Source organism: Meles meles, chromosome 3 (assembly GCF_922984935.1).
Source record: "Meles meles chromosome 3, mMelMel3.1 paternal haplotype, whole genome shotgun sequence".
Classification (NCBI taxonomy): Eukaryota; Metazoa; Chordata; class Mammalia; order Carnivora; family Mustelidae; genus Meles; species Meles meles.
In genome coordinates, this window is record NC_060068.1 from 142,300,167 (window position 1) to 142,327,495 (window position 27,329).

Below are 27,329 nucleotides of genomic sequence, written 5' to 3' on the forward strand. Positions count from 1 at the left end.
AGGACGCGGTCCCAGTTACCTTCCCAGGGGGAACAACCTTTGGCCTCTTAAGACATCCACTTGTTTTCAGTTTTGAAAGAGCTCACACAGTGAAGGGGTATTTTTCAGAGTTTGAGGTGGTGAAGGGTCAGGAACACAGACATTAGAGAAGAGGTGAAGGCACAGGGAGTGTGAGCCCAGAACAAAGAAAACCTGGGCGCCGGGTCACTGCCTGCCAAGTTTGGAAGGGATCCCATGGTGGGGGGCTGGTATGCTCAGGGATCAATCACTCATTAAACACTCAAGACAGCACATACCTCAATGCTTCCATGCCTTTTCCCATGTCAACATCCCAACAACCGTTTGAGGTAGCACCATTTCCTTATTTGCCCACAAAGAGGGAAGTGAGGTTTTGGAGGGATGGAGTAACTTGTTCGTGGAAGTCACACAGCAGCTAAGTATCGAGCTGGGATTTGAACTCAGGCATTTTGTAACAGGAAGCCTGGGCTCCTGATGGCCGCACCTCCTTCTCCTCGGTCCAGTTCACTGTGCTCACTAGATCCAATTCTGCCCTCAGGGGGGTTTCAAGCAGCTTTAGGCCAAACCCCAGGGTTCAACATCCAGTCCTGGGTGCAAGCTTCTGACCTTGAGCCCAGCTCTTAGTCCTGTCTCCTGCCAGGATCTCTTTATCCGTATCAGGCCTGATCCCCGAGTCCCCACGGCCTGAGACTTGAACCTCAACCCAAAGCCTGTACCCCTACTGCCCCTGTCTCTGACCCGATCTTGATCTCTTTCCTGCCAGGATGCTAGGAGATCGCTGTCCTCAAGTGCCCTATGGAGGCTGGGAGCACCTGCGCCCTCCCCCGCCCCCCCCCCCCCCCCCACAACTCCTTCAGCAGACTTAACCCTCTTCCTTGCCCTGGCAGCTGGATCTGTGCTCCCAGCCTGGCTCTGTCCCAGGGGAGCAGCTCGGGGCTCAATGCTAACTAGGACACCAGCATGTCTCATGAAATGCCTCCAGAATGAGTTCTTCTGTGCTGGCTGCTGGTGAGATTTGTTTGTGTTTGTTTGTTTGTATGTTTTTAGCACACAGCATGTGAGACCTTGCTACGTGCCAGGCACGGAATTAATCATGTACAATGGACTCCCTCGTGGAGCCCTCAAGCAGCCGTGTGAGTCGTGGATAGAGGCTGCTGGGATTCTCTTCAGGCCCTGGTCTTTCCCCAGGTCAGAGACTCTGCTGAGACACCCGAAGCCCTGGGACCCCAGAATCAAGATAAGCAGCCTCTTCCCCAACCACGGGCCCCACCTGCACTTCCTGCCTCCCTGACTTGGGGCTCACTGCCCCTCCTGAGACAGGGCGGGACCCCAGCCACTGTGGCTGGAGGGAGGGGACACTTGCCCGCCCGTAGCCTGGCTTTACTCTCATGCAGCTAGCTGCCTTCGGGTCTCTGTCTGCTTTGGCCCTGCAGGAACAGCCCCAGCTGGCTAGGACTAGGGGCGGCCCAGCAGACCCTCACCGACGCTGACCCTGCGGCATCACCCACTTGGCTGCTGGCTGCTGGAGGGCAGTCCCAAGAACTCCAGTTCCCAGAGCTGGCCAGCCCCCTGAGGCCTGGCGATGGTACCCCTACTCCCTGAGGGGCAGGGGCAGCTGGGAGCCCCATATTTCCACTGCCCAGTGCCTAGCTACTGAGCAACATATCTGTCACTAGCCAGTCAGGGAGTGGGCTTTGAATTGAAAAATTTAATATAGGGAGGAGGCTACACAAGTGCCCGAAGACCCAGGAAACAGCCCAGAGACTTGCAACAGCAAACAGACCCTCCAGTCCTCAGGCAGGAGAGACACTGGGGAGAGGCCGTGCTTCGAGTGTGCGGGATCGGGAGCCACCTGCCACAGGAAGTGGCAGCATAGCCAGGCCTGTCCAGGGGGTCAGGGGACCACGAGGGTGGGGCCGTCGGTGGGGGCTGGGACCACAGAGGCCGCCACAAGGAGAGAGACTGCCTGAAGCGGAGAAGTACCTTGGGCTCTCCCCTCCTATCTCCTGCCAGGACACCAGAGGACAGGCCCCTGGGAAATGTTCTCCCCACAAGACAGAGCAGAGCGGGGAGGGGGGATGCCTATGAGGGCAGGCAAGCGCATAACCAACCTCCGGAGACGGGAGCTGCCCAGAAGGGACAGCCACAACCCCCACGCCTGCTCTGACCTAACCCTCCTGGGGCCTGGGGGTGTCCCAAACCTGTGGCTGCTGTATAGAGCTCTCTTTCCACTCAGATCTGAGGCTGCCCAGACCCCTGAGGACAGGCAGATGGGCCCAGAACCCCCTTGGAGAGGTGCAGGAAAGCCGGGGACTGCCTGGGGCATCCATAGTAACCGAATAGCAGCAGCCAGGGCTCCTGAGCTCAGCATTAAATTCAAGCTTAATGAACTTAATTAAGGGGAGGGGGGAGATCTTTGTTCGCTAGTCTGCTGCTGGAGCCTCCAGCAAGCTTTGTCCCTGAGCTGCGGGGTCCCCTGGCAACACCCTGAGAAAGTGCTCCTGGGTGCAGTTGACCCGGAGCCTAGGACCAGAGTCAGTGCTCTGGCAGTAGCAGGGGGCCTGGTTATGGCCTGAGTGACCGTCTGACCTGTCCGGGTGCAGCAGACAGCAGAGAGCCCTGTTGTCAGAGAGGCGGGAGAATCTGGGCCACCCGTGCCCGTGAGCATCGCCCTGGATGGGAAGGCTGTACACCCAGGCTGGCAGCACCACGGGCAGTTCCAGCATGCCTCTGGGGTGTTGTGACAGCAGCTTCTGAGGGAAGGGCTATGCCCAACCCCAGCCAGGCCCTCTAGAGCCAGGGTCGGGGTCTTCCCCCGGGAGGGGAGTAGGAGGCCTTGTCACCCTCCCACATACAAGGAGAAAGGCCCTTCCTCCAGATGTCATGCCATCTCTGCTAGGGTCCCCATAAGAATGATAACTGTGTTTTTTGAGCTCTAATGTGCCTGGTGCTGGGGTAAGTGATTTTCTATCAGTATCTCATTTAGCCTTAAAAGAACTTTGTGGGATAGGGACCATGGAGATTCTCATGGGTGGGTCAGAAAATATGGCCCACAGTCCAATAAAAGTTTGAAGACGGCCATGGCAACATTAGCATAAAAGGAAGCAGCACTCCCAGAGACCCAAGGAAGGGGGATTCGTGTCTGAGTAAAGCAGAGAAACATGAAGGCATTTCACAGGAAATAGAAAGATATGAAATGAATTCTTCAGAGGAGATTCTCCACCCACAACAGTCCACCCACACTCAGGCACAAGATACAAAGAGGAAGCCTGTTGTGGCCCACACAATCCCCACGTAGACTGCACATCAAAAAATAAAAACAGGGGCACCTGGGTGGCTCAGTCTATTGAATGCCCACATTGGGCTCCCTACTCAGTAGGGAGTCTGCTTCTCCCTCTCCCTGTGCCCCTCCCCTCTCAAGTAAATACAATCTTTTTGTTTTAAAAAAGATTGTATTCATTTATTTGACAGAAATCACAAGTAGGCAGAGAGGCAGGCAGAGAGAGGGGGCAAGGCAGTCTCCCCACCAAGCAGAAAACCTGATGTGGGGCTCAATCCCAGGACCCTGGGATCATGACCCGAGCTGAAGGCAGAGGCTTTAACCCACTGAGCCACCCAGGCGCCCCAAGTAAATACAATCTTAAAAAAATAAATAAAAACAGACAAAATCCTGGTTTCTGGCTTCTCTTGAAAAATCAGAATGTCTGGGCACCTGGGTAACTCAGTTGGTTAGGCGACTGCCTTCAGCTCAGGTCATGATCCTGGAGTCCCGGAGTCCCAGGATTGAGTCCCACGCTGCTTCTCCCTCTGGCCTTCCCTCTCATGCGCTCTCTCTCTCATAAAAAAAAAAAAAAAAAAAAAAAAAAAATCAGAATGTTTGGCACCACTGGGCCCTCATTCTGATGTGGAATGTTGGTTAGAGCCAGGAAGCTGCTAGCTGCTGTGGACTGTGGGTGAGGGCGCCAGTGCATCACAGTCCCCACCACTCCCTAACGTCTTTCACCTGGTCCTTCAGCTCAACTGCGCCCCCCGCCCCGCCCCACGGGCATTTCAGGCGGCCCCTCAGCAGACTGGTAGAGCCCTGCTGCCACCTGGTGGCCACAGCTCACACTTTCCATCATGGCCGGGCAGTGAGGTTCTTGATGTGTTATCCGCGACCGTTCACACGGACTGGACTGTTCCATTTAATCTTCTCACCCCCCCACCCCCGTGAGCATAGGAATCGCACCCATCTTACAGATGAGAAAACAGGAAAGGTAAATACGGAAATTACCGCTAAGAAAACAGATGAGCAAGGTTAAGTGAATGGATGGTTCAGGCTAGCTGTTCTTCCTGATATTGCCAGAAGTGGAATCCTGTTCTTTCCATGACCCCAGCCCAGGATACTTTAGACTCTGTCCTGCTCAATAGGCCCTACGATTACTTCCAGCTAGATGCTAGGTCCCGGTGAGAAAGCCTGTGCCTCCTTGGGATAAGCCAGGATGCTACAATGAGTACTTTAAGAGGACAGGGCAGGCTGGGGACCCTCATCCCACTTCTTCACATGCAGAAACCGTAAGTGCATTGCTACTCATCTATGGTCAAGTAGGCCTCGAACTCAGGATTTCTAAGGCCAAGAGTGGGGCAATTTTCCACACCACCATGCTGCCTCCCTAGGCCTGAGAAGGCCTCTCTTTCCCTTTTGCTTTCCCCAATCCCACTTATCCCAAAGGGCCCGGCACCTGCCCTGCCTCCTCCAGGAAGCCTTCCTGATCACTTCAGCCCCCCAAACTCCCTCTCACTTGAGCACCTATAAGCCTGGTCCATAGTCCCCTTCTGGGGCTGACAGCATCCTGCCCTGTGGTAGCAGGTAATTGCCTGATGCCTGTATGTCCTGCCTCTCCAGCTGGCGGGAGACTCCTGCGAGGCAGGGCTTCCTGTCCCCTCTGGGATGTTTATGTAAGCAATGTGCATTGACAATTTATTCCTTGAGCCATGTGACAGGGCCCTGGGGAAATTCTAGAATGAACTGGAGCTTGCATCCCAAAATGCGACCCTGGGTATGTCACTTCTCTACTTCAATCCTTTCAGTAGCTTTCCACCGCCCTCAGAACTCAACCCAGAGCTCCTTCCCACGTGGACATCTCAAAGCCATCTCTCCCTTCACCTAGTACTCCTCCACACACCCTGCGTTCTAGCTCTACAGCATTTTGGTTCCCTGATGAAACATGCTTATGCCTACCTCTGGGCCTTTGCATGTGCCCTCTGTCCCACCTTCACCCAACCCAAGTTACCTTTTAAGCCTCAGCTTGGATGTTACTTCTTTAAGGAAGCCTTCCTTAGTGGCCCAGTGTTGGTTAGGGACACTGACCCCTCCACTGGGCTCCAGTGGCACCTGTTACTGCCCTGTGCAAACACTTACACCACATGTAATGGACAACTGACTTGTCTGTCTCCCTCCCCAGAAAGTGGGCTTTGGGAGGACAGGGCCCCCATCTGACTTCTCACTGTATCCCAGTAGCCAAGGCCAACTCCTAGAGGCACCAGAGATGTGTGGTAGATCCTTATCAAATGAACAAATGAGGGGCACTTGGGGGGATCAGTCCGTTAAGTGTCTGCCTTCGGCTCAGGTCATGATCTCCGGGTCCTGGGATTGAGGCCTGGGTTGTGCTCCCTGCCTCATGGGGAGTCTGCTGCTCCCTCTGCGTCTCCTAGACACTCCTCCACTTGTGTGTGTGCACGCTCGCTCTCAAGTAAATAAAAACTCTAAAAAAAGAGGAAAATGAACACGTGAACGAACGAGGTCCTGTTTTTATGAACACCTGTCCCATTGGGGCATCTGACTCTCCAAGGGTTAGAGTCCCGCAAACTCCAGAGACATTTTCCTCTTTGAAGTCCTTTATTCTCAGCAGTTCCTGTCACTGCTTCACCAAGTTAGAGCTCCCCACAGTGAGCGGAACTCCATTCATCTTTCCTCCATATTGTAACCTTGCCCTCACATTCAGACCTGGGTTTGGGCCGAAAAGGTTAAAGAGGTCGCGCTCCGCAGCAAGGAGCAAGGGCCGCCCTCGGCATCAGCCTTGTCTGGTTCCCGGGCAAACACCCTGGCAAGTCCAGGGAGAGGCGGTTCCACAGGGCGATACATAGGACGGAGGACGCAGCGCAGGGTTCCAGGCCTCCAGGAGGCAGGGGCCAGGCACATTACACAGAGGCCTCTGTAGAAAATCCAGGCTATTCTCTGCCTCTTAATATGTATTTTCTCAGTTGTCACTGACTCTGGATCTCTGCCCCTGGTCTACAAGAAACCACGACCCGTGTGCCCCCGAAGACATTTTCGTTCTCCCCTCATGACACAGATGTGGTTCCACATGTATTCCAGGTTTCTGCCTTCTGCCTTCAAGAACAACCAGTTTTGTTCAGGTCCCTCTTAATGGCACTTAATAAATATACATTCTGGGACCTGACAGAACAGGCTGTCCTCTTTCAAAACATCTCTAAAGCTGCCTGTTCAAAACATCTGCGCGAGGACAGAACTCAGAGGGGGCACATGCCAGCTTACAGCTGGTGGCTGCTTCGGACTGCAGACTTGCCTCATCCACTACTGCGTGTCTCGGGCCAAGGTCCCCAGTCCCGGGGGCACACTGGAAGCACCTGGGGAGCTTTCTGAGTTCCTGAGGGCCTGACTCCAGCCTAGACCAACTCCATTACAATCTCTGCGGGGGGCGGGGGGTGGTAGGCAGGGCGGGATCCTGGCATCAGTCACCAGCCCCGCAGCAAGCAGCCAGGTTGAGAAGTCTGAGCTGGGGTTCTAGCCCACAGGAGAGTCTCAGTAAGCACTGGGGGACCCACACGTGGATTTCCTGTCTTGTTCCCTTGTGCCTCCTACTTGTGTTAGAAACCTTAGTGGGAAAGGGAAAGGAAAATGAGTCAGGAGCATCTTATAGGGTGAATTTGGTGCCAGCACAGGGTTAGTGGGGACTGAGTTTCTCTTGCACAATCCATCTTCCCACTTTCCTGAGCCGAGGAGTGAGGTGCAGATCTCATGTGGGCGTGTACATATTTCTTAAAAGCCCTCCCAAAGCCAGAGCTAACTGCTTTAGGCACTACAGTTACGATACCATGGAGAGGTTCTTGGAGGTAAGTCTAAGCTACCACTGGATTTTCCCCCAGCCTCTAGATTGGGTCGGCCCCCAAATGTATAATTTGTATTACAGGTCAGGCCGGACTTCCTTTCCCCATGAGTCCTGAGGGTGATTCAACGGTGGCTGCTCTCAGAACGGCCCCAGTGGGTCGGTTTGCCTTGAACAGGGACTGTTTTTCCCATTTCCAGGTCCTAGAAAGGGATGGCGATGGGTTTGACCTCACCAAGTTCAAGAGACTGGCTACCTAGAAAGCGGCGTGGAGAGGGGCCCTGAGGTAGTTCCTGGGCCGAGGGGGAGAGGGCCCCATGCTGAATCCCAGTGTCTGCCACCGCTGGGCAGGACCAGCAGAGGCTCGCACTCTGCAGCTGGGCCTGAAGGTGCTGGGGCCATCCTGCTACCATGACAACTGACATTTTTATCACACTTCACAATTTACAAGGCGCTTCCCGTCCTTAGCCTCAGGCCATTCTCACCACCACCCTGTGAGTTAGGCCTCTGTGGATGAGAAAACTGAGGTTGTGTCCTATGTCTAAGGCCCTTCCGCCAACCGACACCACGTGCACCTGCTACCTCCAGGCCCTGAAACCACCGGGTGCTCCCCCTGGCTCCCGACTTCCCGAAACAGGAAAGCAAGCCATCACCCAAGCTCCCCCACCCACCAGGCTTTCCCATCACCTGTTGCACAGAGTTGCCTAAGCAATTTGCATGCCCTTTGTTCCCTAGTGCAGAGAACTCAGCGCAGTGGCTACACAGCCTCATGTGCCCACACCCCCACTCCACACCCTCAAAATCTCCCTTTCCCAGGAACAGCCTCTGAATTTGCCTAAACACATTCCAGAACCGGGACCCAGCCACACCCGCTCTGAGGCTCCGCCAAGGAGAACCTTTCCACTGTCCTCACAAGCCTTTGCTCCTCAGCCAGAGAGGGCTGGGCAGGGGACGTTCACTGCCCAAGACAACTCAGCTGCCAGCATGGGTCGGCTGCGGTGTCTCCTGATGCCACATGCAGGGAGTGAACTGTCAGGCCAGGCAGCTCTGGACCTCTCCAGCGCCCTGCAACCCCACGCACACAGGTTAACATTCACCTGTGTGACCCACTCGGTGGGCAGGGCTGGATGGGAGTGCAGGTAAGACAGGCCATAAGTGACAGCAAGTCCTCATCAACTTGACCTGCCATCCAGGCTGTTGTGACTTCAGACGGGAACCCCATTTTCTGCAGACCTGATGAGCAGCTCTGGCTGGAGTCTTTCCTGCTCACCCATGCCAGGCTTGCCTGCAAGGCCCACTCACCTCTACTAGCTGCCCTTCACCCCACCTAGGCCTGATCTCCCCTCTCACCCCTATCTTCTCTGGGCTTCCTCTCACAGGGTCCTAGCATCCAAGTCTCCCCGTCCCTTGGCAGCACGGCACCACAGTGGGCACCCTAGGAGGGCAGACTCCAGCCCCATGGAGCTGGGCTCGGGGCCCTGGCCAGGAAGCTGGAAGGCACATATCCCTTCTGCTCGTTCACTTCCACGAGGCTCCATTCCGGGTTCCCCTTCTTGTCCTGGGCCTCTAGGACAGTCACCAGCTGGCCCGCCTGCAGACTCACTTCATGGCTGCTTCTGGCCACAAAAGGGTACACCGCCACGGCCTGAAACACATGGGGAGTGACACAGAAACAGTAGCGGGGGACAGACACACCCAACCGAGAGATGCCATTATCGTCTTGCTCCCTCCCACCTGACTCTGCCCACAGGGCAGTCACCACCTCCCAAGGACATCCTCTATGCTAAGGAGGAAGGCTACTGCTGCCACTTCCACCAGCAATACCCACTGCGTGCCAGGCTCTGTTCTAGCGTGTTCCCTGGGCTTGACGCTCACAGTTCTATAATTCTATCTGCCCCATTTTTCAGATAAGGAAATGGAGACTCAGAGAAGTCAAAGAGCTCATTCAAAATCACACAGCAACGAAGCCAGGCCTGTCAGGACGGGTGTCCTCGGTCCACTGCTGTGACCCCACTGAGCAGAGCACGTGGCAGCCTCCCCCCCAAACCTCCCCCCCTGGATCTGAGAGTGTCACCTGCCCAGGCCCGCTTCCCAACTTGGAGTAGAGACTGGGGATCAGGGGACTCGGTTAATTTTTAAGGAAAGGCACTGAAATGGGGTGGGGGAGAACTGGAGGGGAGGGCAGTTACTGGCTAATATTTCACCTCCCTGGCCTCAGTTTCATCATCTGCGAAACGGAAGTAATAGCATCCCCCCCTCCAGGTAATTATGGGAGTTCAATGAATGATGTCTGTCTGTGCCCAGTACACGCTCAGGGCTCAGCACACGTGGGCTGCTCTGACTCTGTATACCATTCCTGCTGTTACTGCAGCCAACCCTCAGGAAAAGTCAGAAGTGGGGGAGGACGGGGACCATCCCACAAGTGTGGACCCATGAACAGAGGAAGTGGCTGATGTGTCTGGCAAGGTGGATGGTTGGGCTCACCCAGAGCAGCGTTCCTAGAGATGCCCACACTGGGTGGAGCTGGGGCCCGGCCAGGTCCTCTGGGGAGCTCTTTGTGGGTTCTTGGCTGATGGGCGGGAATGCCCGGCAGGAGTTATCGGCCCTCGGAGCCTTCCTGGGCATGTGCCCTACACTGCACACCTCATATCATACAGGCTTCTCTGCTGCCCCTGACAGCCCACCTGAGGCTCCTCTCTGGCCTGAGGCCTCCCGGACTGTTCACCGCCAGTCTCTAGTTTCCCATCATTGCTCCCTGTCGCTGCCCCTGCCCTTTCTACCACCCACCTGTCACAGGTGAAGCTCTCTTCTACCGGGGAATGCGGCTGCCGTCTACTGAGGCTCACGTATGCCTGGCCTGGCCTTCCTAGCTCCTCCAGCCCTCACAGCTACCACACAGAACTTCTCCCTCGACGACTCTGTCCCAGCAAAGCCAAACCCTTTAATTGCTTCCCATCGCTTTCTTGGTTTTGAGATAGAAGTCAAATATTGTAGCAGTCATCTTTTTACAGTGTACAATTCAGTAGTTTTTAATAGGTTCAAAGGCCGTGCAATCAGCGTTTCTAATTCCAAAACATTTTCATCCCCTCAAAAAGAACCCCCATTCGAGATAGCAGTCCCTTCCCAACTCCCTGCCACCCCAGTCCCTGCCAACCACTGATGTACTTCCCGTCTCCAGCCATCTGCCTGGTTTGGACGTTTCTTATAAAGAGTCATACAGCAAGAGGCCTTCTGCACAGAGCCACATGTGACAGCATGTACTGGCCCTTCCTTCTTTTTCACGGCTGAGTAATACTCCGTTGTGTGGCTATGCTGCATCTCACTTAACCCCACTCGTCTGCTGATGGACACTTGGCTTGTTTCTACTTTCTGGCAGTTACAACTAATGCTACTGTGAACATGCATCTGGGTTCCCCACTGCTCTGAAGCCAAGGCGGACACCCTCGCCAAGGCCACAAGGCCCCGCTGGCTTGGCCCTGCCGACCTGTCTAGCAGCACTGCACCCCTACCTTCTCCTCCCCGCCACATGCCCCTCCTTTGTCCACACACAGACACACGCATGTGCACGTGCACACACACAAACATGCTGGGCCTCTGCCTTCACTATGCACACTTTCTGGGGAGCTCTTCCCATCCACACCCTGGCACACTCCCTTTATCCAGTTAATCCCTGCTCACCCTTCAAATCTGAGAAAAAGCATCATTCTTCTTAGAAAAGCCTTTCCTGCACCTCTCCCACTAGACCTAGGGCTCCGGCACTTATCACTGCTCTAACTGTACAATGATTCCCATGATTATTTTATTAATTGCTGTTTTCCCCACCCCCAGGTTATAAATCTGAGGAAGGCAAGGACCAAGATTTACTTTTGCTCATGATTACCTCTCTCATCTAGCACAATGCCTGGCAAACAGTGAATGAATGAATTCCACTCATTCCCTTGATAGGGAGCAAAGGGTTGTTTATGTGGCAGGGATGAAATCCTCCTTTTTCCAGGTCCAGTCCTAACCAGGACACCAGTGTGGCCACTGACCAAGGCCCTGGCCTCAAGGGACGGTAGCCTCTTCCAACAGGAGGAAGATCAAAGCCCCACTCCAGGTGGCTATGGGAGGGCAAACCCCACCCCTCTCCCAGACTCACCTGGGTCACCGTTGGGAGAGAGGGGACAGGGGCTGGGATGGGCTCTGGTGCCAGGTGACGGGAGTCCTGGTGAGGGCCCTCCTGCCCTTTGATTTCCTCCTGACCAGAAATGACATGGTACAGCTCCAGTTTCCCAGCTGGCGCATATCCTCGGTGTCCTACAGGACATGCACAATGTTATCTGGCTGCAGACCGCCTTTCCCATCCCTTTTAGTGATAGAGGAAGTCAGCACCATTCATGGATGTGAATGCCCCCAGCACAATTTCCCAACATGAAAGAGGACCTGAAAAGGTCATCTAGGAACCTCACAAACCCACCCAAACCCGCCCACACTCACTGTTTCCAGCTTCTACTTGCATATCCCCAGTGACAGGGAGCTCATTCCCTATCAAGGCAACCCACTCTGCTGTGAACAGCTTTGACAGGGATAAGACATTCTCCCTCCGGCTGGTATGAATACTGCTTTCCTGGTGCTGGGCCCACTGGTCCCCTTCCCCTCAAGTGGAGACCTAGAGCGGGGTTGCTTCCTCACTCAGCACAGCCTTTTCCAGGAGGCAGAAACTGCCTTTCTCTTCGCTGAGTGCCCCCAGTTCCTGCTCCAGAGCTGTTCTGCTCCCTATCACCGTGCACAGCCAGCACCACCTGAGAACTTGCCAGGTGGCAGGACTGGCATTTGACTGTCCAGTCTTCACGCCAAGCCTCCAGGTCAGTACTGTTGTCTCCATCTGACGGCTGGGCCAGCAGAGCTCAGAGAGGCTCCGCTAACTTCTCTGAGATCACGCAGTTAGTAAAGTAGCTGACTTGGGATCCAAACTCAGTCCCCTTGACCCCAGTGGCCGGCTTGAATCCAATTCAGCTGTTCGTCAACTTGAGTCATGAGACGGCCCTTTAAGAGTTTCTGTTGGATTTGTACCGTTTTCTTAATTTTTTTTTAAAGAAGGCTCTGTGCCCAGTGTGAAACCTAACATGGGCTTGAACTCATGACCCTGAGATCAAGACCTGAGCTGAGATCAAGAGTCACACACTTAATTTTTTGATAGACTCACTTTTTAAAACTTAGACTTGTCCTACCAATGATATGAATAAAATTACGGGTTTATGAACTGGCTATCGTTTTTCTCATATACAGAAAAATATTTCAGTGACAATTGCAATACACTGTCTGAAGGGGAAAAACTGTCTGTGGATCCCTTCCCAGTGAGCCTGTGTGACCCTCATCTTGTGGGTCACAGGCCCCTTTCTGGAAGACACTGCTGGGCCATCTCCTCTTGGTTTCAAGGTGCCACTTGCCTCCTGCCCAGTTACACTGGGGCACCCAGATCTGAGCAGCACATCCAAGGCTGGGACCAGTGCATGGGGGACAGGCAGGACCACACGTCCCTCGTTTTAGATGCCAGATGTCCTCCCTGTAGCTGGGATCCAAGCGTGCCTTCTCTGTGTATCTACATCTCTGAGGGAGATGCTGGAGCTCTCTCTGCGCATCTCTGCCTGTCTACCCCAAAAATCTGTGAGGTCTGCAAGGCACATACCAGGTGCCTGATAACAGATGTAGCAACGTAAGACTCACTTCTTCTCTGTGGCATGCCACGGCCCACGCTAAGCTGGCTCAGCCCCAAGCCCTGAGTTTTCACCTGGGTCAATTCCCAGAATTGCATAGCCAGACCCTTGCCCACAGCCGGATCTCCCCACTGGTTCCTGTTGGGGGCTTCCCAGAGGGAGGGGAAGAGCCCCTGGAGCCCCACGTACCCCCGGTGTCCACCAGCCAGCGGCTGCTGTTGCCTTTGGTGTCCTTGTTTTGAAGGAGAGCCACAACCTGGCCCCGCAGCAGCGTCAGGTCCAGAGTCCCAGCTCCGCTGACATTGCTTGTCACCTGGTACAGCTTTTCTGGGCCGTACCTGCTCAGGAGAGCCTGCACCTGGCGTTCAGCCCCTGGAAGGAGTGGCTGGGGGTGGCGGAGGGACAAAGAGAGACACAGGTGCCTGAGTCGGTGTGTCAAAGCTGGCTGCCCACGTGCTGACAGCCAGGAGCCCTGCGCCGATGCTTCCTCTGCTGCCAATGGGCAAGTCGCCTCACTAACAGATTAGAGGAAGGACACACAATCTTGGGCTCCGAAGGGATCTCAAAAAACCCCTCAATTTAACCTCTAAAAAAATCCCTCCTAGGTCTAAACTTCTGGAATTTTCTAAAATTCTAATTCAGCTTCCAGAAGTTCTCAGTTACAGAACTCTTGGATGGGGCCCTAAATTCTGGCCATGGCATCAAGCTAAATAACCCCACAGGAAAAAGCCTGGCACAGGTCTTCCGGCCTGAATGAGCAAGACTGTGAGCTTCACATGGGCACCAGGCCTGACTCGTGCGGCTGCTCTGACAGCTGGCACAGGGTGACGCATGCAGACCCTCCCTCACGTGTGACGGAAAGGAGTGCTATCTTCTATTCCACAAGTATTTATCGAGCACCTACTGTTTACAAGGCACAGTAAGCCTTCTGAATGGAGTAACAGAAACGCAGAAGACAGTTCTGCCCTGATGGAAACGGCCAGCTAGCTGGGAAGAATGACTCAGGGGTGCTTTCCATGGATCCAAAAATCTCCTGGCATTGCCTTTGTTTTCTTGTTCATTGCTTCCAGCAAAAGTATCACCAAGAAAAGACTTAGGGGTGATGGTCCCCTTTTTGCAAAACAAAGAAGAAACTAAAAACGTTGAATACAGATTTACTATAGATTCTCTGACTACATATGTGTGTGTATATAAACAGTGATCATATTCTGTGTGGTGATTTCTCGGGGGAGGAGGTGCTTGGTGCAGGGAAAGCAGACAGAAGTGCCCTTCAGGGACATCTGGGCACCAACTGTGCCATTCTGCCATTACCCCTACTCCAGTGGGTTCACTAGTCAGGCTCCAGAACTAGGAGAACTTGATGTTTCTGAACAGGCCCTTAGATGGACGTGGAGATAGGGGAGCTTTTTTCCCAGAATGGAGGTGTTACCCTGAGTGTAAAAGCTAGTGGTGTAGAAACATTTGCCCTCTTTCCCAAGTCCGAGAGACCCCGGGCAGAGAAGAGCCGCATTCCCTAGAGGGACCAAGGGGACACGTGGGAGAATACCACGAGGACTGCTTCTGTCCTGGGCGACCACCTCACTTCTGTGGGTTCTGAACCCCGAGCCAAAGAAGTCAAGAATGCGTAGGAGGGGTGTGGGGAGCTGGGCGGGAACAAAGGTGGAAAAGAGGGGGCATCTCCTCTCTTCCTGCCAGTTTGCAATGCGCATTGGGATCATGATGTTCCCAATCCTTTCTCTTGTTTTTCTGTGTTTTTTCTTTTTTTCTACAATCAGCATGGAATGCTTTTCCAATAAGAAAAATATTATTATCTCAAGTAGAAAGAGAGAGGAGTTTCCCATGACTCATCTGAGTGGCTGCTCTGCTCTTTACTTTCTATACCTGTCCTCCCCCCACGCTGTAGGGCCCATGCCACCCCCCACCCCCCCAGGGACCTCTGGCTGGGACAGCCTTGGTGTGGGGGAGGAGGGGGGCACTGCTGTGGCCCAAGGAAGAGTCCGCTCTCCTCGCAGAGGGCCTGCATCCCTGATGACCTTTGGCCTTCTCTGCATTCTCTGCATTCCAGTCAGGTGCACAGGCCACCTCTACGGGCCAGCCCTTGTGGGATGGGCTCCTTTACTTGTCTCTCTGGGTCTCTGGGGCCCCTTCCTCCTTTCTGGGGAATCCTGGCCCTGTCTCCCCACCCTTGACTTCACATTTCACATGGGACTGAACACACAGCTTCAGGAGCCTCTCGTCCAGGTCTGACCCCTGCGGGGCCTCCTTCTCCCTTCGGCTACTTCAGCTCCACTTCCGATGTATGCTACCTGCGCACAACCTTCAAGTGCACCGGAAACATACCCTTTCCTTCCAGTTTAGAGAAAAATACTTTACCCAAGAAAAGCATCTGACCTGCCAAAGTCTATAAACCATAATGCAGCTGAAATGCTGTGTTTTGCAACTGAAAATGCCATAGCAAAATGAAAATGTAAATGATTTGTTATTCCCACTCTTTATTCACCCTGAATGCTGGTATCTGAAGCCGGTTCAGTGGGATGGTGAGGAAACAGATTAAGCTTTTTAAAAAAAATGTGAAGTTCCAGGTTTGGGGATGCTGATGTCACTTGTCTGTTATTATGTCTAATTGCACTTAATAGTCTACTGTTCTTCTCTGATGTTTATTGGCCACGAGGAGCATGTGTGTGGGTGATGTGACTCCTATCACCTCCTCTGGCCCACAGACAGAAAGAAGAGAGGGAAAGGGAAACCTGGGGTAAGAAAAGGAAAGGGTTCGGGCCTTCCCCCACCGGCAGGTAAAGGACTGGACAGTCTGCGGGGCAAGGAGGGACACTTACTTGTAGGGTGGGAGGTGGCAGCACTTTCTCAAAGTTCTCTTGAAAGGAGCGAAGCTGGTGACCATTCTGGCCCAGGGTGTCCTCCACCAGCTTCCGGAAGGCTGGCTCGGAGAGGTGGTAGTGGGGCAGCTGTGGGACAGACACTGTCATCAGAGCATTCTCTGGGAGGAAGGGAACAGAAAGATTCTGGCAGTACATTCCAGCCCCAGGTGTGTGAAGAGGGGTTTTAACGTCTTCATCAGCTGTCATGTGTGTCTGCTGACTGCCCTGCTCAGTGTCCTTCAAGAAAGCGTCCTTCTGTGGGAGTCTAGGAATATTGCCCACCACGGAGCTGTGGCCACCGGGCTGGCAGGCACGGCCTCCCTTCTCCCATCTGCTGTGAACAGCCCACAGACTAGACAACGAAACCAAGCAAGGCCAGGCAGAATCCTCCCATCACATTTAGAATATGAAGGCTGAGAACGAGAGGAAAACTTCTCTTTTAGATGCTGAGATGTAAAAGCTGTCTTTCCCACCATGCAGAAAAAGGTTGGCCTGAGAATGAAGCCAGCCCAGACAGGGAAACAGAGCTAGGAGATGGAGAGAAAGTCAGAGCCCTGACATCGTTTGTGCTGAATGCACCTGCTGTGGGTTCGATCGCCTCCTGGGCCTCCCAGTTATGCAAGTCAGGATGTCCTTCTTTATGCCTCAGCTGGTTTGGAACCCCAGGAGTTCTGAGTAATGCCCCATCCTGAGACCTTGGCCCAGCTAGCCATCTCCTGCATTCTTACCAACAACCAAGGAATGAGTAAGATCCACAGCTAACGGAAACATGTCCTCTCTGCTTGTCACCAAGCTCACTGCTCTTGGGTCTGACTTAGAGCCTTTTCCCTACCCCCAGGGTGCAGACAGATTGAGGTTCTACTGTGCAGGCCTTTCCCGGGCTCCACAGGACTGGTCTAGGGCGATGGGCCATGGGACACAGACAAGGAAGCTGGCACCAGTCACTGCCAGGTCCGAACATTCGAAAGGACAGGCCCAACCAGGAAAGGCCCACTTTCTGCTTTTATAAAGTTGATCTTCCCACTGCTAGCATCCGGCAACACTCCCCAGGCCCGCACATCCCAGTCTAAACACAAGAGGCCTGGTAGCCCTGCAGACAGAACAGGAGGGTGGGGAGAGACACTCATCTAATCACACTGACCCTCTGGCTTCGGGAAAGAGAAATGCTTCTTTGGCAGATGGTTCAGGCTTAATTAAATTCAAAAAGCATGTCTAAGACAGAACTCTGTACTAAATGCTTTGAAGGCCCAAAAGAATAAGAGCCTATCGTCCCAGTCCTCCTCAAGGAGGAGAGATAGCGTCATCCAGTGCCCCAGCTGAAGAGAGGCTCTGAGAAGCGCTTAGCACAGTGCATCCTAAGGGCTGCTGGAGTATGTGCGATGGGGAGATGGGCTCTCCCAGCTGCAAGAGGGGGCTTTGAGAGCCTCATGGAAAGATTCATTCATCTGTCACATATTTGGGGAGTTCCTACCATGCACTAGGCACTGTGAAAAGCATAGGGGGCCCTGGGCTGGGGGCATTTCAGGCCAAGCAAGGGGTCTGTGCGAAGGGATGTGGTCACACGCAGAAGTGGTGTGCAGGAAGTGGGACCACAGAGTAGACTGGGACAAGCAGCCGGGCGGCATGCGCCTTTCAGGGGAAGTTTCATGCAACACAGTGCAAGGGGGCGGCTGAGCCACGGGCCATGAAGCCCAGGAGACAGTGTGTGCTATGAAGAGTGCTGGACCGTCCTGGGGGCCCACAGCCCCTCAGCTCTGACGCTGACATCAGAGACAGACCTGAAAGCAGCTCGGTTTTCTTCCCTGCAACAGCCCCGGTCCTCAAAGCTCTGAATTCAAAGTTTGTCCTTGGAAGTTTGTCCAAACTTCTTTGTGATCTATTTATGCTTTCAGCAGCCAACTTTTCTACTAGGCTGCCAAGCAGTGTTCAGAGCCCAGGCTTCGGAGTTGAGCTGCCAGGGTGAACTCCTGCTATTGGCTGTGTGGCCTCGGGCATGCTGTCTAACCCCTTTTGGAACACGGATGATGATGGTACCTACTCTCTATAGTCAGTGTGAGGATGAGCTGGGATAATGCATGGAAGTGACACACCACGTGCTCACGAGGACGCAGCTGCTCCAAGTAGTCACAGCAGCGGGTACACCAACCGGAGACACTGACTCCTGACTGCGCGGAAGGGCCTGGCCTCTGTCACCGACTTCCAATATATTCCAAGGACGGGCCCCAAGGTCTGCTATTTTCCCAGCAGAACCTCCTCTGCTTCTGAATCCCAGAGCCCAGGAATCTCCCGGAGTCCCAGTTCTATTCTCATTTACATGACTGGACTCCAGTAATGGGCAACCGACATGAGAGGTCCAGGAGGTCCCCGTGGCTACCTGCTAGGCATCGACGGCCCAATCTCCCTCCATGCCAGCCCCCTTGAACCGCTGGCTGCAGGGATATGAGGCCCTGGCTACTCAGCAGAGGCTCCCCAGTCCCGGAGGCCTTACCTGGGCCAAGCTGCCCTCTGCCCTCTGCAGCACCTGCTGTGCGAGGTCCCTCTGGAGGCCCACGAACGTGCACAGGATCTGGCCCAGCCAGCGCACGGCCAGCCGGTTCAGCTGCGGGAGCTCGGCCAGGAGCAGGGAGTTGAGGGCCTGGTATGTGTGCCGGGCCTCCTGCTCCTCATACGTCACACTGCCCGCCTCCAACAGCTTCTCTTCCACCCTCTCGAAGTCCAGGAGTTTGTCCAGACGCTTCCTGACCAGGTTCTGAGGGCCGGCCAGGGCTTTGGCCAGGGTGCACAATGGCTGCCACACCAGGCCTTCCAGCCGCTGCTTCTGTGGGAAGAGGGGAGCTCGGGGCTGGGAAAGGGAGTGGCAGAGGGCAGGCACTGGGGAGAAGGGGTTTTGGAGGGAGGTAGGACCAGGTGGTAGTCCCACCCCCGCCAACTCGCTGTGACCTCTTGCATGTTATCTAACCTTTCTGGGCCTCAGTGTGCCCATCTGAACAATGGGGACAGTGCATGCATGAGCTTAGCAGAAGGTCTGGCCCTTCCTAACATCTGTGCACAGATCTTAGGAGATTTTGTAGAGGGGGTGACCACAAACACAGTCTTTGGGACTCAGATCCCATCTTGATGCTGACCATGTGAATAAGCTGGGAAGTCACCCTCCCTGAGCCTCTAGCTCTCCCCTGCAGAGTGGTGCTCTTAGCAGCATCTGCCCCGTAAGCCGTGTTGTGAGGATTAGTGGAAACCATAAAGCGTTGAGCAGCTTATCTGCCTGGCGGATAGTAAGGCACAGCAAACATTAGCTGAGGCTATTTTTATCAGTAAAATGCGTTAATAATAATAATTTCTGCCCTGCTTACTGTTCTGAACGGTTTTGGGTGCAACAATCATATAAAGGGCCTGGCTTTAAGTCATCTCTACACCCGTTGTGGGGCTCGAACTCACAACCCTGAGATCAAGAGTTGTGCGCTCTACTGACCGAGCCAGCCAGGAGGCCCCTAAGTACCATTCTCACTAGGCTCTACGACCTGCCTCACCAAGGAAAGGGAAAGGAGAAGCTGGACTCACGAAGCGTGGGAAGGCCTGGAGCTGGAGCTCTCGCATGAGGCTGCAGTACTCTGGCATGGGTCCCCCAGCAATGTCCAGGTCATATTCCTGGGGCCGGAAGCGGAGGAAAGCCTGGACCGGGAACAGATGAGAAACAGCCAATGAGGACCCATCCTCGCCATCCCACACCTGCATCCCCTACCCCCGCCCTATCCCTGGAGAGGCGGTCCGGCCCTCTGCACACCCACCGTGATAGGGAAGCACACAGCCTACTCCATCCTTGCACAGCTTGGGTGATTAGCGAATCTTCCTACAACAGAACCAGCCCTTTCTCCCTAATCCAGTGCTGCCACGACCTGGTGTGTTTGCACGGCACCTCTGATTCCACCGCCGTGTCCATATTCCACATAGTCGGTGGATACTTGAAATCAACTAACCATTCCTTTTCATATCAGTGTATTTTTTCTTAAATCACCTTATGACCCTACCATAACGGGAAAACCAGCAGTAACTGCCACAAACAGGCATGTAAGAGTAACTGCTGTAAAAGCAAACAACGTCATTAAGTTCTGTCTGGACAGCCCCGCCAGCGGAAGGCTCCCGGCCTGAGACGCACTCTGCCAGTGTTAAAGACACACCAGCCAAAGCAGCTTTTCCTGCGCTCAGAGGATTAAAGGAGGGGTCCCACGCTTGCTGGGGGACTCTATGTCATGTAAGCCTGCCTCTGGGGGAACACAGCCTAATGCTTCCAAATATCTGTCCTACCCTGCAAAGCTGGGTAGGTCTCCCACATGACCCTGCTTCTCCATCCTCTCTGGGAGCCGTCCCCTCCCATCTGGCTGCACTGTGACCGGCTCCTGCTGCCTTCTGCCCAGGGGGCTCAGGATGGAGCAGGAACAAGCAGGGGGATCTGCCCTACACAGAGGGGCCTGCAACTATGACCTCCCTCGCTTCCCACACTTCCCGTAAGGACACCCCAAATCCCATTATCCAAAGAGCCCATTATCCTCTGACCAAGCTGCTTTGTGCAAATGGCCATGACTGAGGACAAAACCACAAAGGGACGGAGTGGATGGAATGAGTCAGTGTCAATGACAACAGTGAAGGAGAATTTTGGGATAAGGAAAATAATGTGCCTGTTGGCATGCAACCTGGTGTTCCTATGGGCTGAATTCAGCCTGTAGAAATACATTTTCTTGGGCCTACAGAGCACTTAAGTTTTCATTAAATTTGTTGCTCATGTGAACACATCATGAGATATCATCTGAAAGTTTTTTTCCCCTAAAACCAGAACTGGCTACCGCCGGGTCCACATTCCCAAACAGCAACAGCTTCTCCAAGTCAAGTAACTGCTGCCCCTTTAGGCTTTGTTCATCCATACGGTCAAATTCTAAGTAGTATTATGCATTTAACTCTACTGAAAAGTCTTGTCAACAGCCTATTAGACACTAAGCCTCGGACACGTGCACATTTTATGCGACAATATTATCTGCCTCACTTTCATAGGCCCCTGTGTCACCTGCTCTAGGTGCCAGAATGGTGGGGTTCCTCCAGAGGGCTCGAACCCCAGTGAATTTTAACCCTGCTCAGTGGGAACCTCACCCCCGAGAGCTCAATGGGCTTGGAGACAGTGGGTTGGGGAGCACTCGCCTGTGGCCCTTCTTCTGACCTGCGGCCAGCAACCTGGTTACCTCTTCCATTTGGGTTCCTGCAGCTGATGCCTTTGCCAGCTTGTCGGATGGACCCTGGGCATCCTGCCTGGGAGACCCAGCCCAGCCCAGCCATTGTTACCGGCACGATCCTCACCTCCAGATTATCCAGGTAAACAGCCACATTGTTCTTCATCTCAGTCACACACAGTGACACCCAGTGGAACCTCTCTTCTAAATCGTCAAATTCCTTGTCTTCGGTCTGAAAGGAGAGTGACGTCTGTGAACGCTGAAAATATCTACGCAGGGAGGAGTCAGGGGAAAGGCGTGGGCCCATCCACGTCCCAGGCTCTCACTGGGGCCCACCTCTCCGCAGCCCTGCCCACCAGAGCCAGGTCCTTCAGCCCCAAAGCTGAGTGGGACGGTTAGAGGCAGTGAGTGCTGCTTAGTAGTTTGGTACTCAGATCACGGAATCAGATATGCAAGCGCAGGAGTCTTGGGTCCCTGGCTGTGTGACCTGGGGCAAGTGTCACCCTCCCTGAGCCTGTTTTCTTCAGCTGCAAATGGGGTAATAAAAATACCTACTTCACTGTGCTGATCCAATAATGCCTGGTCTAGAGTAAGTGCCCCCAGCAACCTGAGCTGCTCCTGGGAGCTATTCCAAGCCGGTCCCTTGCCCGTGCCCGGAGGTTAGCTCTATCTGCAGACAGTGATGCTCAGAAAAGGATAGCACAGGGTGCCCTGGAGAGAGCCCTAGCCGGCTCTTCGGAATCACGTGGGGGTGCCAGCTCAGCCCTCCTGGCAACGCATGCGGAGAGGTCCCTGCAGCCCCTCGGCTGTCTCCTCTGACAGGAGTCTAAGCCACCTGCCCCACCCGCGGCACCATCCTGCCCCTCTGGAAGGGCTGGGATGCCACCCATCCTCTGCCTGGCTCACCCTGGGCACGAGCCCGGCCTCCTGCTTCAGCAGCTGGCTCAGTCGAGTGGTCTTCTTGGAGAGGGTGTGTGTGTTGAGGCGGGCCAGCCGTTCCCGGAGGGTCAGCTGCTCCACTCTGGCGTACTTGGAGGCTGCAGCAACAGAGGAGAGGGAAGGCACAGGGACCAGAGCTGACCCAGGAGAGTAGGCATCCCTGACACACCCAGCTAGGCACCCGCTTGGGCCCTCGTCTCAAACGCCAGCATCATGCCCGCTCCAACAGCAGGGTGCAGAGGGCAAGCCCCAGGCTGGCTGCAAGGTGTGAGGCTGGCTGAGCAGCCTGACTTGGGCAAGGCGCCCCTTGCTGGGCCTGCTACCTCATAGTAAACGAGGCCGGCCACCTCCTGTGCTTGCTCGGAGGATCACAGAAGACAGTGGGTCTGAATGAACTTTCTAAAGGAGGACTCAAGGGAGAGGTGAGTTGCCTGAGGCCCCTGGGCCCGTGTCAGCCAGACCAAGCTGGGAACCATGAAGCCCCATTCCCGGTGCAGGGTTTTCCACCCCGGGTCCGAGTGTGAAAGCCGGCTCTGCCTCTCACCAGCTCTGGCATCTGGAGGGAACGATTAGAGCTTTCATTTGACCTGACTGTGAGATGGGGCTACCGGGGCCAGCCTCCAAGAGCAACGGTAAGGATCAAACCAGATAAGGAATGGAAGACGTGTCACAGGAGCTGGATTATCACTATCATACCATCCAGATGGCGCAGTGGAGTTTGCTCTCTACTTGGGACACTGCCTCATTTCCCAAACCTTTTTGTTTTAACAACCTAAGAGACAAGAGTTTCCTGTGCACTAGCTGGCCTTCCCAAGGTATGTGTACACACACACAGACACACACAGCTCTTGGCCTCCTCCATATTAATTTCTCCTCCATGGTATATGCAGTGTGGTTTGCATGGGATTGATCTTGCTTTGGTTCAATGGGTGGGTGCTATCTGGGATAAGCCAATTCATATAATCTCAAACTCCTGGCCACAGTGATTGGTTCCAAGAATGATACATAAGCCAGGCCCAAGCCAATCAGCTCATGGCATTCCCTTAACGATGGTAACTGGTTCAAGGTGAGCACAGGACCCAAATGGGTCCTATCAGAATGACACTCCAATCTAATTTATGACTAAGGGATGAAAGACTCTGTCTTATCCTGCAGGGTGTGGAGTTAGATGTGAGTCTTGGAACAGCAACAGCCATTTACTACTATGAGGGAGGCCAGCCTGAAGATGAAGTAACATACAGTAAAGATCAGAGATGAGAGAATTTTAGGGAAATGGAGCCAGCACCCTGATTAAACCCTACCTAACGTCCATATTACCTCTGGACTTGCGGTTACATGAGCCACTACAGTTCCTTTATTAATGAAGATGGTTTGAAATGAGTGGTTTTGTAGCTGGAAGCATTCTCACTGATATAACCCCTAAATCCCCAAGTCCTTACCCACTTCCTTGCGCCTCTTGTACTCATTGATGTTGTTGTTCACGTCCTGGAGGGCAGAGACAGCCCTCTGAAGCACAGGGTAGGCACCGGCATCAGGGACTGTGTTCTCCAGGATCTTCTGCAGCAGCAGTGGGTACTTTGTAATCCTCTGCAGAGGGATCACCAATAAGAAACTGAGGCCTGAGGGCCCAGCTTGTGGCCTGAGGGAGAAGGCTAGCATTAGGTAGGGGAAACCCTCTGTTTCGGGCAACAGGAGCCCTGGGCTCTAGGCCCAGCTCTGCATTTTAACTTGCTGTGTGATCTCAGGCAAGTCACCCTTCTTACGTGGTTCTCCGTTTCTGCATCTGTAATGCGTGAGGTCTAGATGCTACAGAGGCACTGCTAGTTCTCAGTGTACCCGTTTCTGGGCCCTGGTTTCCCATCTGTACTAAATGCAACGGTCACTTCTCCGTCCTCCGCTTCCTTGGCCTCTCAGCTGCAGACACAGCTGACTTGCCCCTGCTCTTGAGACACTTTCTTCTTTTGGCCCCAGAGGTGCCCTTTGTCCTGCTTTCCCTGCTCCGTGGAACATTCTCTTGGCCTCCTCAGCTGGCATCCCTCCAATGCCAGAGTGCCCTCAGGCCTTCCCTCCCCTCCACTCCCTCTCTTACTGACTTCATTTAGTCTGATGGCTTTAAACACAGCTCCAACCCAGACCTCTGTTTTCCTGCTTCTGTCCCGAGCTCTAGACTCACATAGTCAACTGCCTGCATGACACGTCCACCTGGCTATGTCCCAAGCTCAACTTTGTATGCTGGGCACCCATTTGACATTTCATGCAGTAAAATGGTTCTGTGGCTTGAACAGTTGAAAGTTCAAAAAAAAAAAAAAAATCACAGGAACTTTGTGTTTTTAGAGATGCATTTAAAGTACTTAAGGGTAGGGGGTGCCTGGGTGGCTCAGTGGTTAAGCCTCTGCCTTCGGCTCAGGTCATGATCTCAGGGTCCTGGGATGGAGCCCCACATCAGGCTCCTTGCTCAGCAGGGAGCCTGCTTCCTCCTCTTTCTCTGTCTGCCTCTCTGCCTACTTGTGATCTCTCTCTCTCTCTGTGTAAAATAAATAAATAAAATCTTAAAAAAAAAAAAAAAAAGTATTTAAGGGTAGGGGTTGCCTGGGTGGCTCAGTTGGTTAAGCCTCTGCCTTCAGCTCAGGTCATGATCCCAGGGTCCTGGGTGAGTCCTGGGTCAGGCTCCCTGTTCTCCAGAGGGTCTGCTTCTCCTTCTGCCCCTGTACTCTCAGTCTCTCTCTCTATCAAATAAATAAGTAAAATCTTTAGGGAAAAAGAAAAAAAACTTATTTAATGGTAAGCAGTCATGATGACTATTATTTGTCTTTAAACCGTTCAGCATAAAAAAAGAAGCAAAATGTTAACACTGGTTAGTTTTAGGTAGTGGTATATGTTTATTACATTCTATTTTTCTACAGGTGCAAAACACAAGAATGAGTAGCGTCAAGATCCCTTCCAGATGCACTATTTGATGAATGGATGACTTTTTCTAGTCCCTTTCTTGCTGATTTCGGGGATTTTCAGGAAAAAATACCCGTCAATGGTATCTGGGAAGAGGCTCCCACAGTTTTCCTTGATCATGATCGGGAGCCCTCAGACCTGCCTTTCAAGAAGCCCACAAGGGTTTCAAACCTCAGTGTCTAGGATGCCTCCTCCAAGAGGACTCACAGATGCTGCTCAAAGCCATTCTCCAGCCCCCTCTCCATGGTACCCTGGCCTCTTGTTCTTCCTCCTAAGGAAATATTTCTAGACCAAATGTCCAGGAAGTATCAGTCCTGAGGCTAAGAACAGGCAGAGGAGGTGGGTGCTCCCTCATTAGCCACGGGGGGGTTGGGGGAGGCAGCGGTAGGATTACCTGTCAAGACATGCCTACGCTGACCATCTGCTCTCACCATGGGTTTCCTAGCATTTGGCCAACCACAGGCCGGGGAGATGGAAAAGTCACCAGATATTTGCAAAACTCTGTCCTCTGGGCTTACTTTCCGTGGGAAAGGGCCCAACTGCCTCATGTGGACAGCTGTCCACAAATAAGAGTACATGGGGTCTTTCAAAGAGAGGACCACAGCTTTTATCCACAATTAGCAAGGGATCATGACAGAATCATAGCATCCTTTTATGATTACAGCTTTTCTAAGGTAATCTAGAGGAAAAAAAATTTTTTTTAAAGTAGGCCCAACAGGGGCACCTGGGTGGCTCAGTGGGTTAAGCCTCTGCCTTCGGCTCAGGTCATGAGCTCAGGTCCTGGGATCGAGCCCCGCATCAGGCTCTCTGCTCAACAGGGAGCCTGCTTCCTCCTCTCTCTCTGCCTGCCTCTCTGCCTACTTATGATCTCTCTGTCAAATAAATAAATAAAATCTTTAAAAAATAAATAAATAAAGTAGGCCCAGCATGGGGCTAGAACTCATGACCCTGAGTTTAAGACCTGAGCTGAGATCAAGAGTCAGATGCTAGGGTGCCTGGGTGGCTCAGTGGACTAAGCCTCTGCCTTCCGCTGGAGTCGTGATCTCAGGGTCCTGGGATCAAGCCCCACATCCCTGCCAAGCAGAGAGCCTGCTTCCCCCTCTCTCTCTTCCTGCCTCTCTGCCTATTTGTAATCTCTGTTTGTCAAATAAATAAAGAAATAAAATCTTCTAAAAAAATAATAAATGAACAGAAGAAAGTTTGGATGGAAAAGTTAAGCAGCAGGTGCATGGACGGAGAAACGTGAGACCGAAAGACAAAGGACTTTTACTCTTTATTTCCCCGTGTTTTGTTTAAATATTCCCTTTTTTCAGTAAGCATTCATTACTTTTATATTTAAAATGAAAAAAGAGGGGCGCCTGGGTGGCACATAAAGTTAAGCGTCTGCCTTCAGCTTGGGTCATGATCTCAGGGTCCTGGGATCAAACCCCGTGTTGGGCTCCCTGCTTGATGGGGAGTCTGCTTCTCCCTCTCTCTCTGCCCCTTCCCCCTGCTTATGTCTCAAATAAGTTTTTAAAAATTTTAAAAAATAAAACGAAGGAAGCTTGTCAATAAAGGAAAAGAGAGATTATTTGCCTTCCCCAAACACTGCCTCGGCTGTCATTCTGAGACAGTGGGCGCTCTGTGCTGGACTGATCAGCTTCTGCAGGGCAGCTTTACCCCCCCACCCCTAGCTGCAGAGCTTCCTGCCCACTGCAAGGGCAAGCTTTGATCCCCTGGCCCTCAGGTGGGAGCTGCATTAAGAGACAGGGCAAATTGAAGAGACTGCCTGCTCACCCACACAAATAAAAGGGGAGCACAAGCATGCATTTTGGAATCACAAAGAATTGGATTAGATGGATGAGAAAGAACTCCTTACTGCTTGGTGTGGTGATTCTAGTCGGCTAAGCTCCAGAAACAGTCCCCTGATCATACGCACAAGAAAGCCAGGACTACTGTCTCAAGAGAGAGGAGGTGGAAAGCAATGCTGGCAGAAGAATGGCCTTCCTGGGGCAACACTGGACCAGGGGCTCTCATCGAGGGCACGGTGGAAACTTGCAGGCACTGGGCTGCTCTAGGCACTTAGCAGGAGGGTCCAGGGCAGCAGGCCGTCTGCAAGGACAGCCCTGCACTGTGGAGCAGGGTGCCATGTCTCCTAGGGCCCTCTGAACATGCACAGGCTGAACGGATGCCTCAAAAGGTGCTGCAAGTTCAAAAACGGAGGTGTTCTTGTGACTATTCAACTCCATCCAGTCACCGATCACAGCACTGGAAGTCTTTTTTGAAAAGATTTTACTTATTTATTTGACAGAGAGAGCAAGAGAGCATAAGCACAGGCAGGGAGAACAGTAGAAGGAGAGGGAGAACCAGGCTCCCAGCTCAGCAGGGTTCTCCCTCTTCTTCTACTGTGACCATTTGACAGAGACAGCGAGAGAGGAAACACAAGCAGGGGGAGTGGGAGAGGGAGCAGCAGGCTTCCTGCTGAGCAGGGAGCCTGATGTGGGGCTCAAACCCAGGATCCTGGGATCAGGACCTGAGCCAAAGGCAGAC

General features: G+C 53.3%; 1 protein-coding gene across 4 annotated transcripts in view; it reads right to left on the reverse strand.

The window, feature by feature from the left end:
* Nucleotides 1-3,870: 3,870 nt before the first annotated feature.
* The window catches only part of ARHGEF37 (Rho guanine nucleotide exchange factor 37), a 53,484-nt gene continuing 30,025 nt past the window's right edge, over nucleotides 3,871-27,329 (reverse strand). For 2 of the 4 annotated variants that reach the window (XM_045999583.1, XM_045999582.1), the window contains exons 5-13: nucleotides 23,294-23,493; nucleotides 21,822-21,952; nucleotides 21,043-21,147; nucleotides 19,258-19,368; nucleotides 18,188-18,517; nucleotides 15,658-15,786; nucleotides 13,013-13,208; nucleotides 11,266-11,423; nucleotides 3,871-8,772 (exon numbers count right to left, since the gene is read on the reverse strand). In XM_045999583.1, coding sequence (XP_045855539.1) covers nucleotides 8,563-8,772; nucleotides 11,266-11,423; nucleotides 13,013-13,208; nucleotides 15,658-15,786; nucleotides 18,188-18,517; nucleotides 19,258-19,368; nucleotides 21,043-21,147; nucleotides 21,822-21,952; nucleotides 23,294-23,493 — 1,570 coding nt within the window. In that variant the 3' untranslated portion in view covers nucleotides 3,871-8,562. The remainder of the gene's footprint in view (nucleotides 8,773-11,265; nucleotides 11,424-13,012; nucleotides 13,209-15,657; nucleotides 15,787-18,187; nucleotides 18,518-19,257; nucleotides 19,369-21,042; nucleotides 21,148-21,821; nucleotides 21,953-23,293; nucleotides 23,494-27,329) is intronic. The other 2 variants (XM_045999584.1, XM_045999581.1) reach the window with 2 other exon arrangements.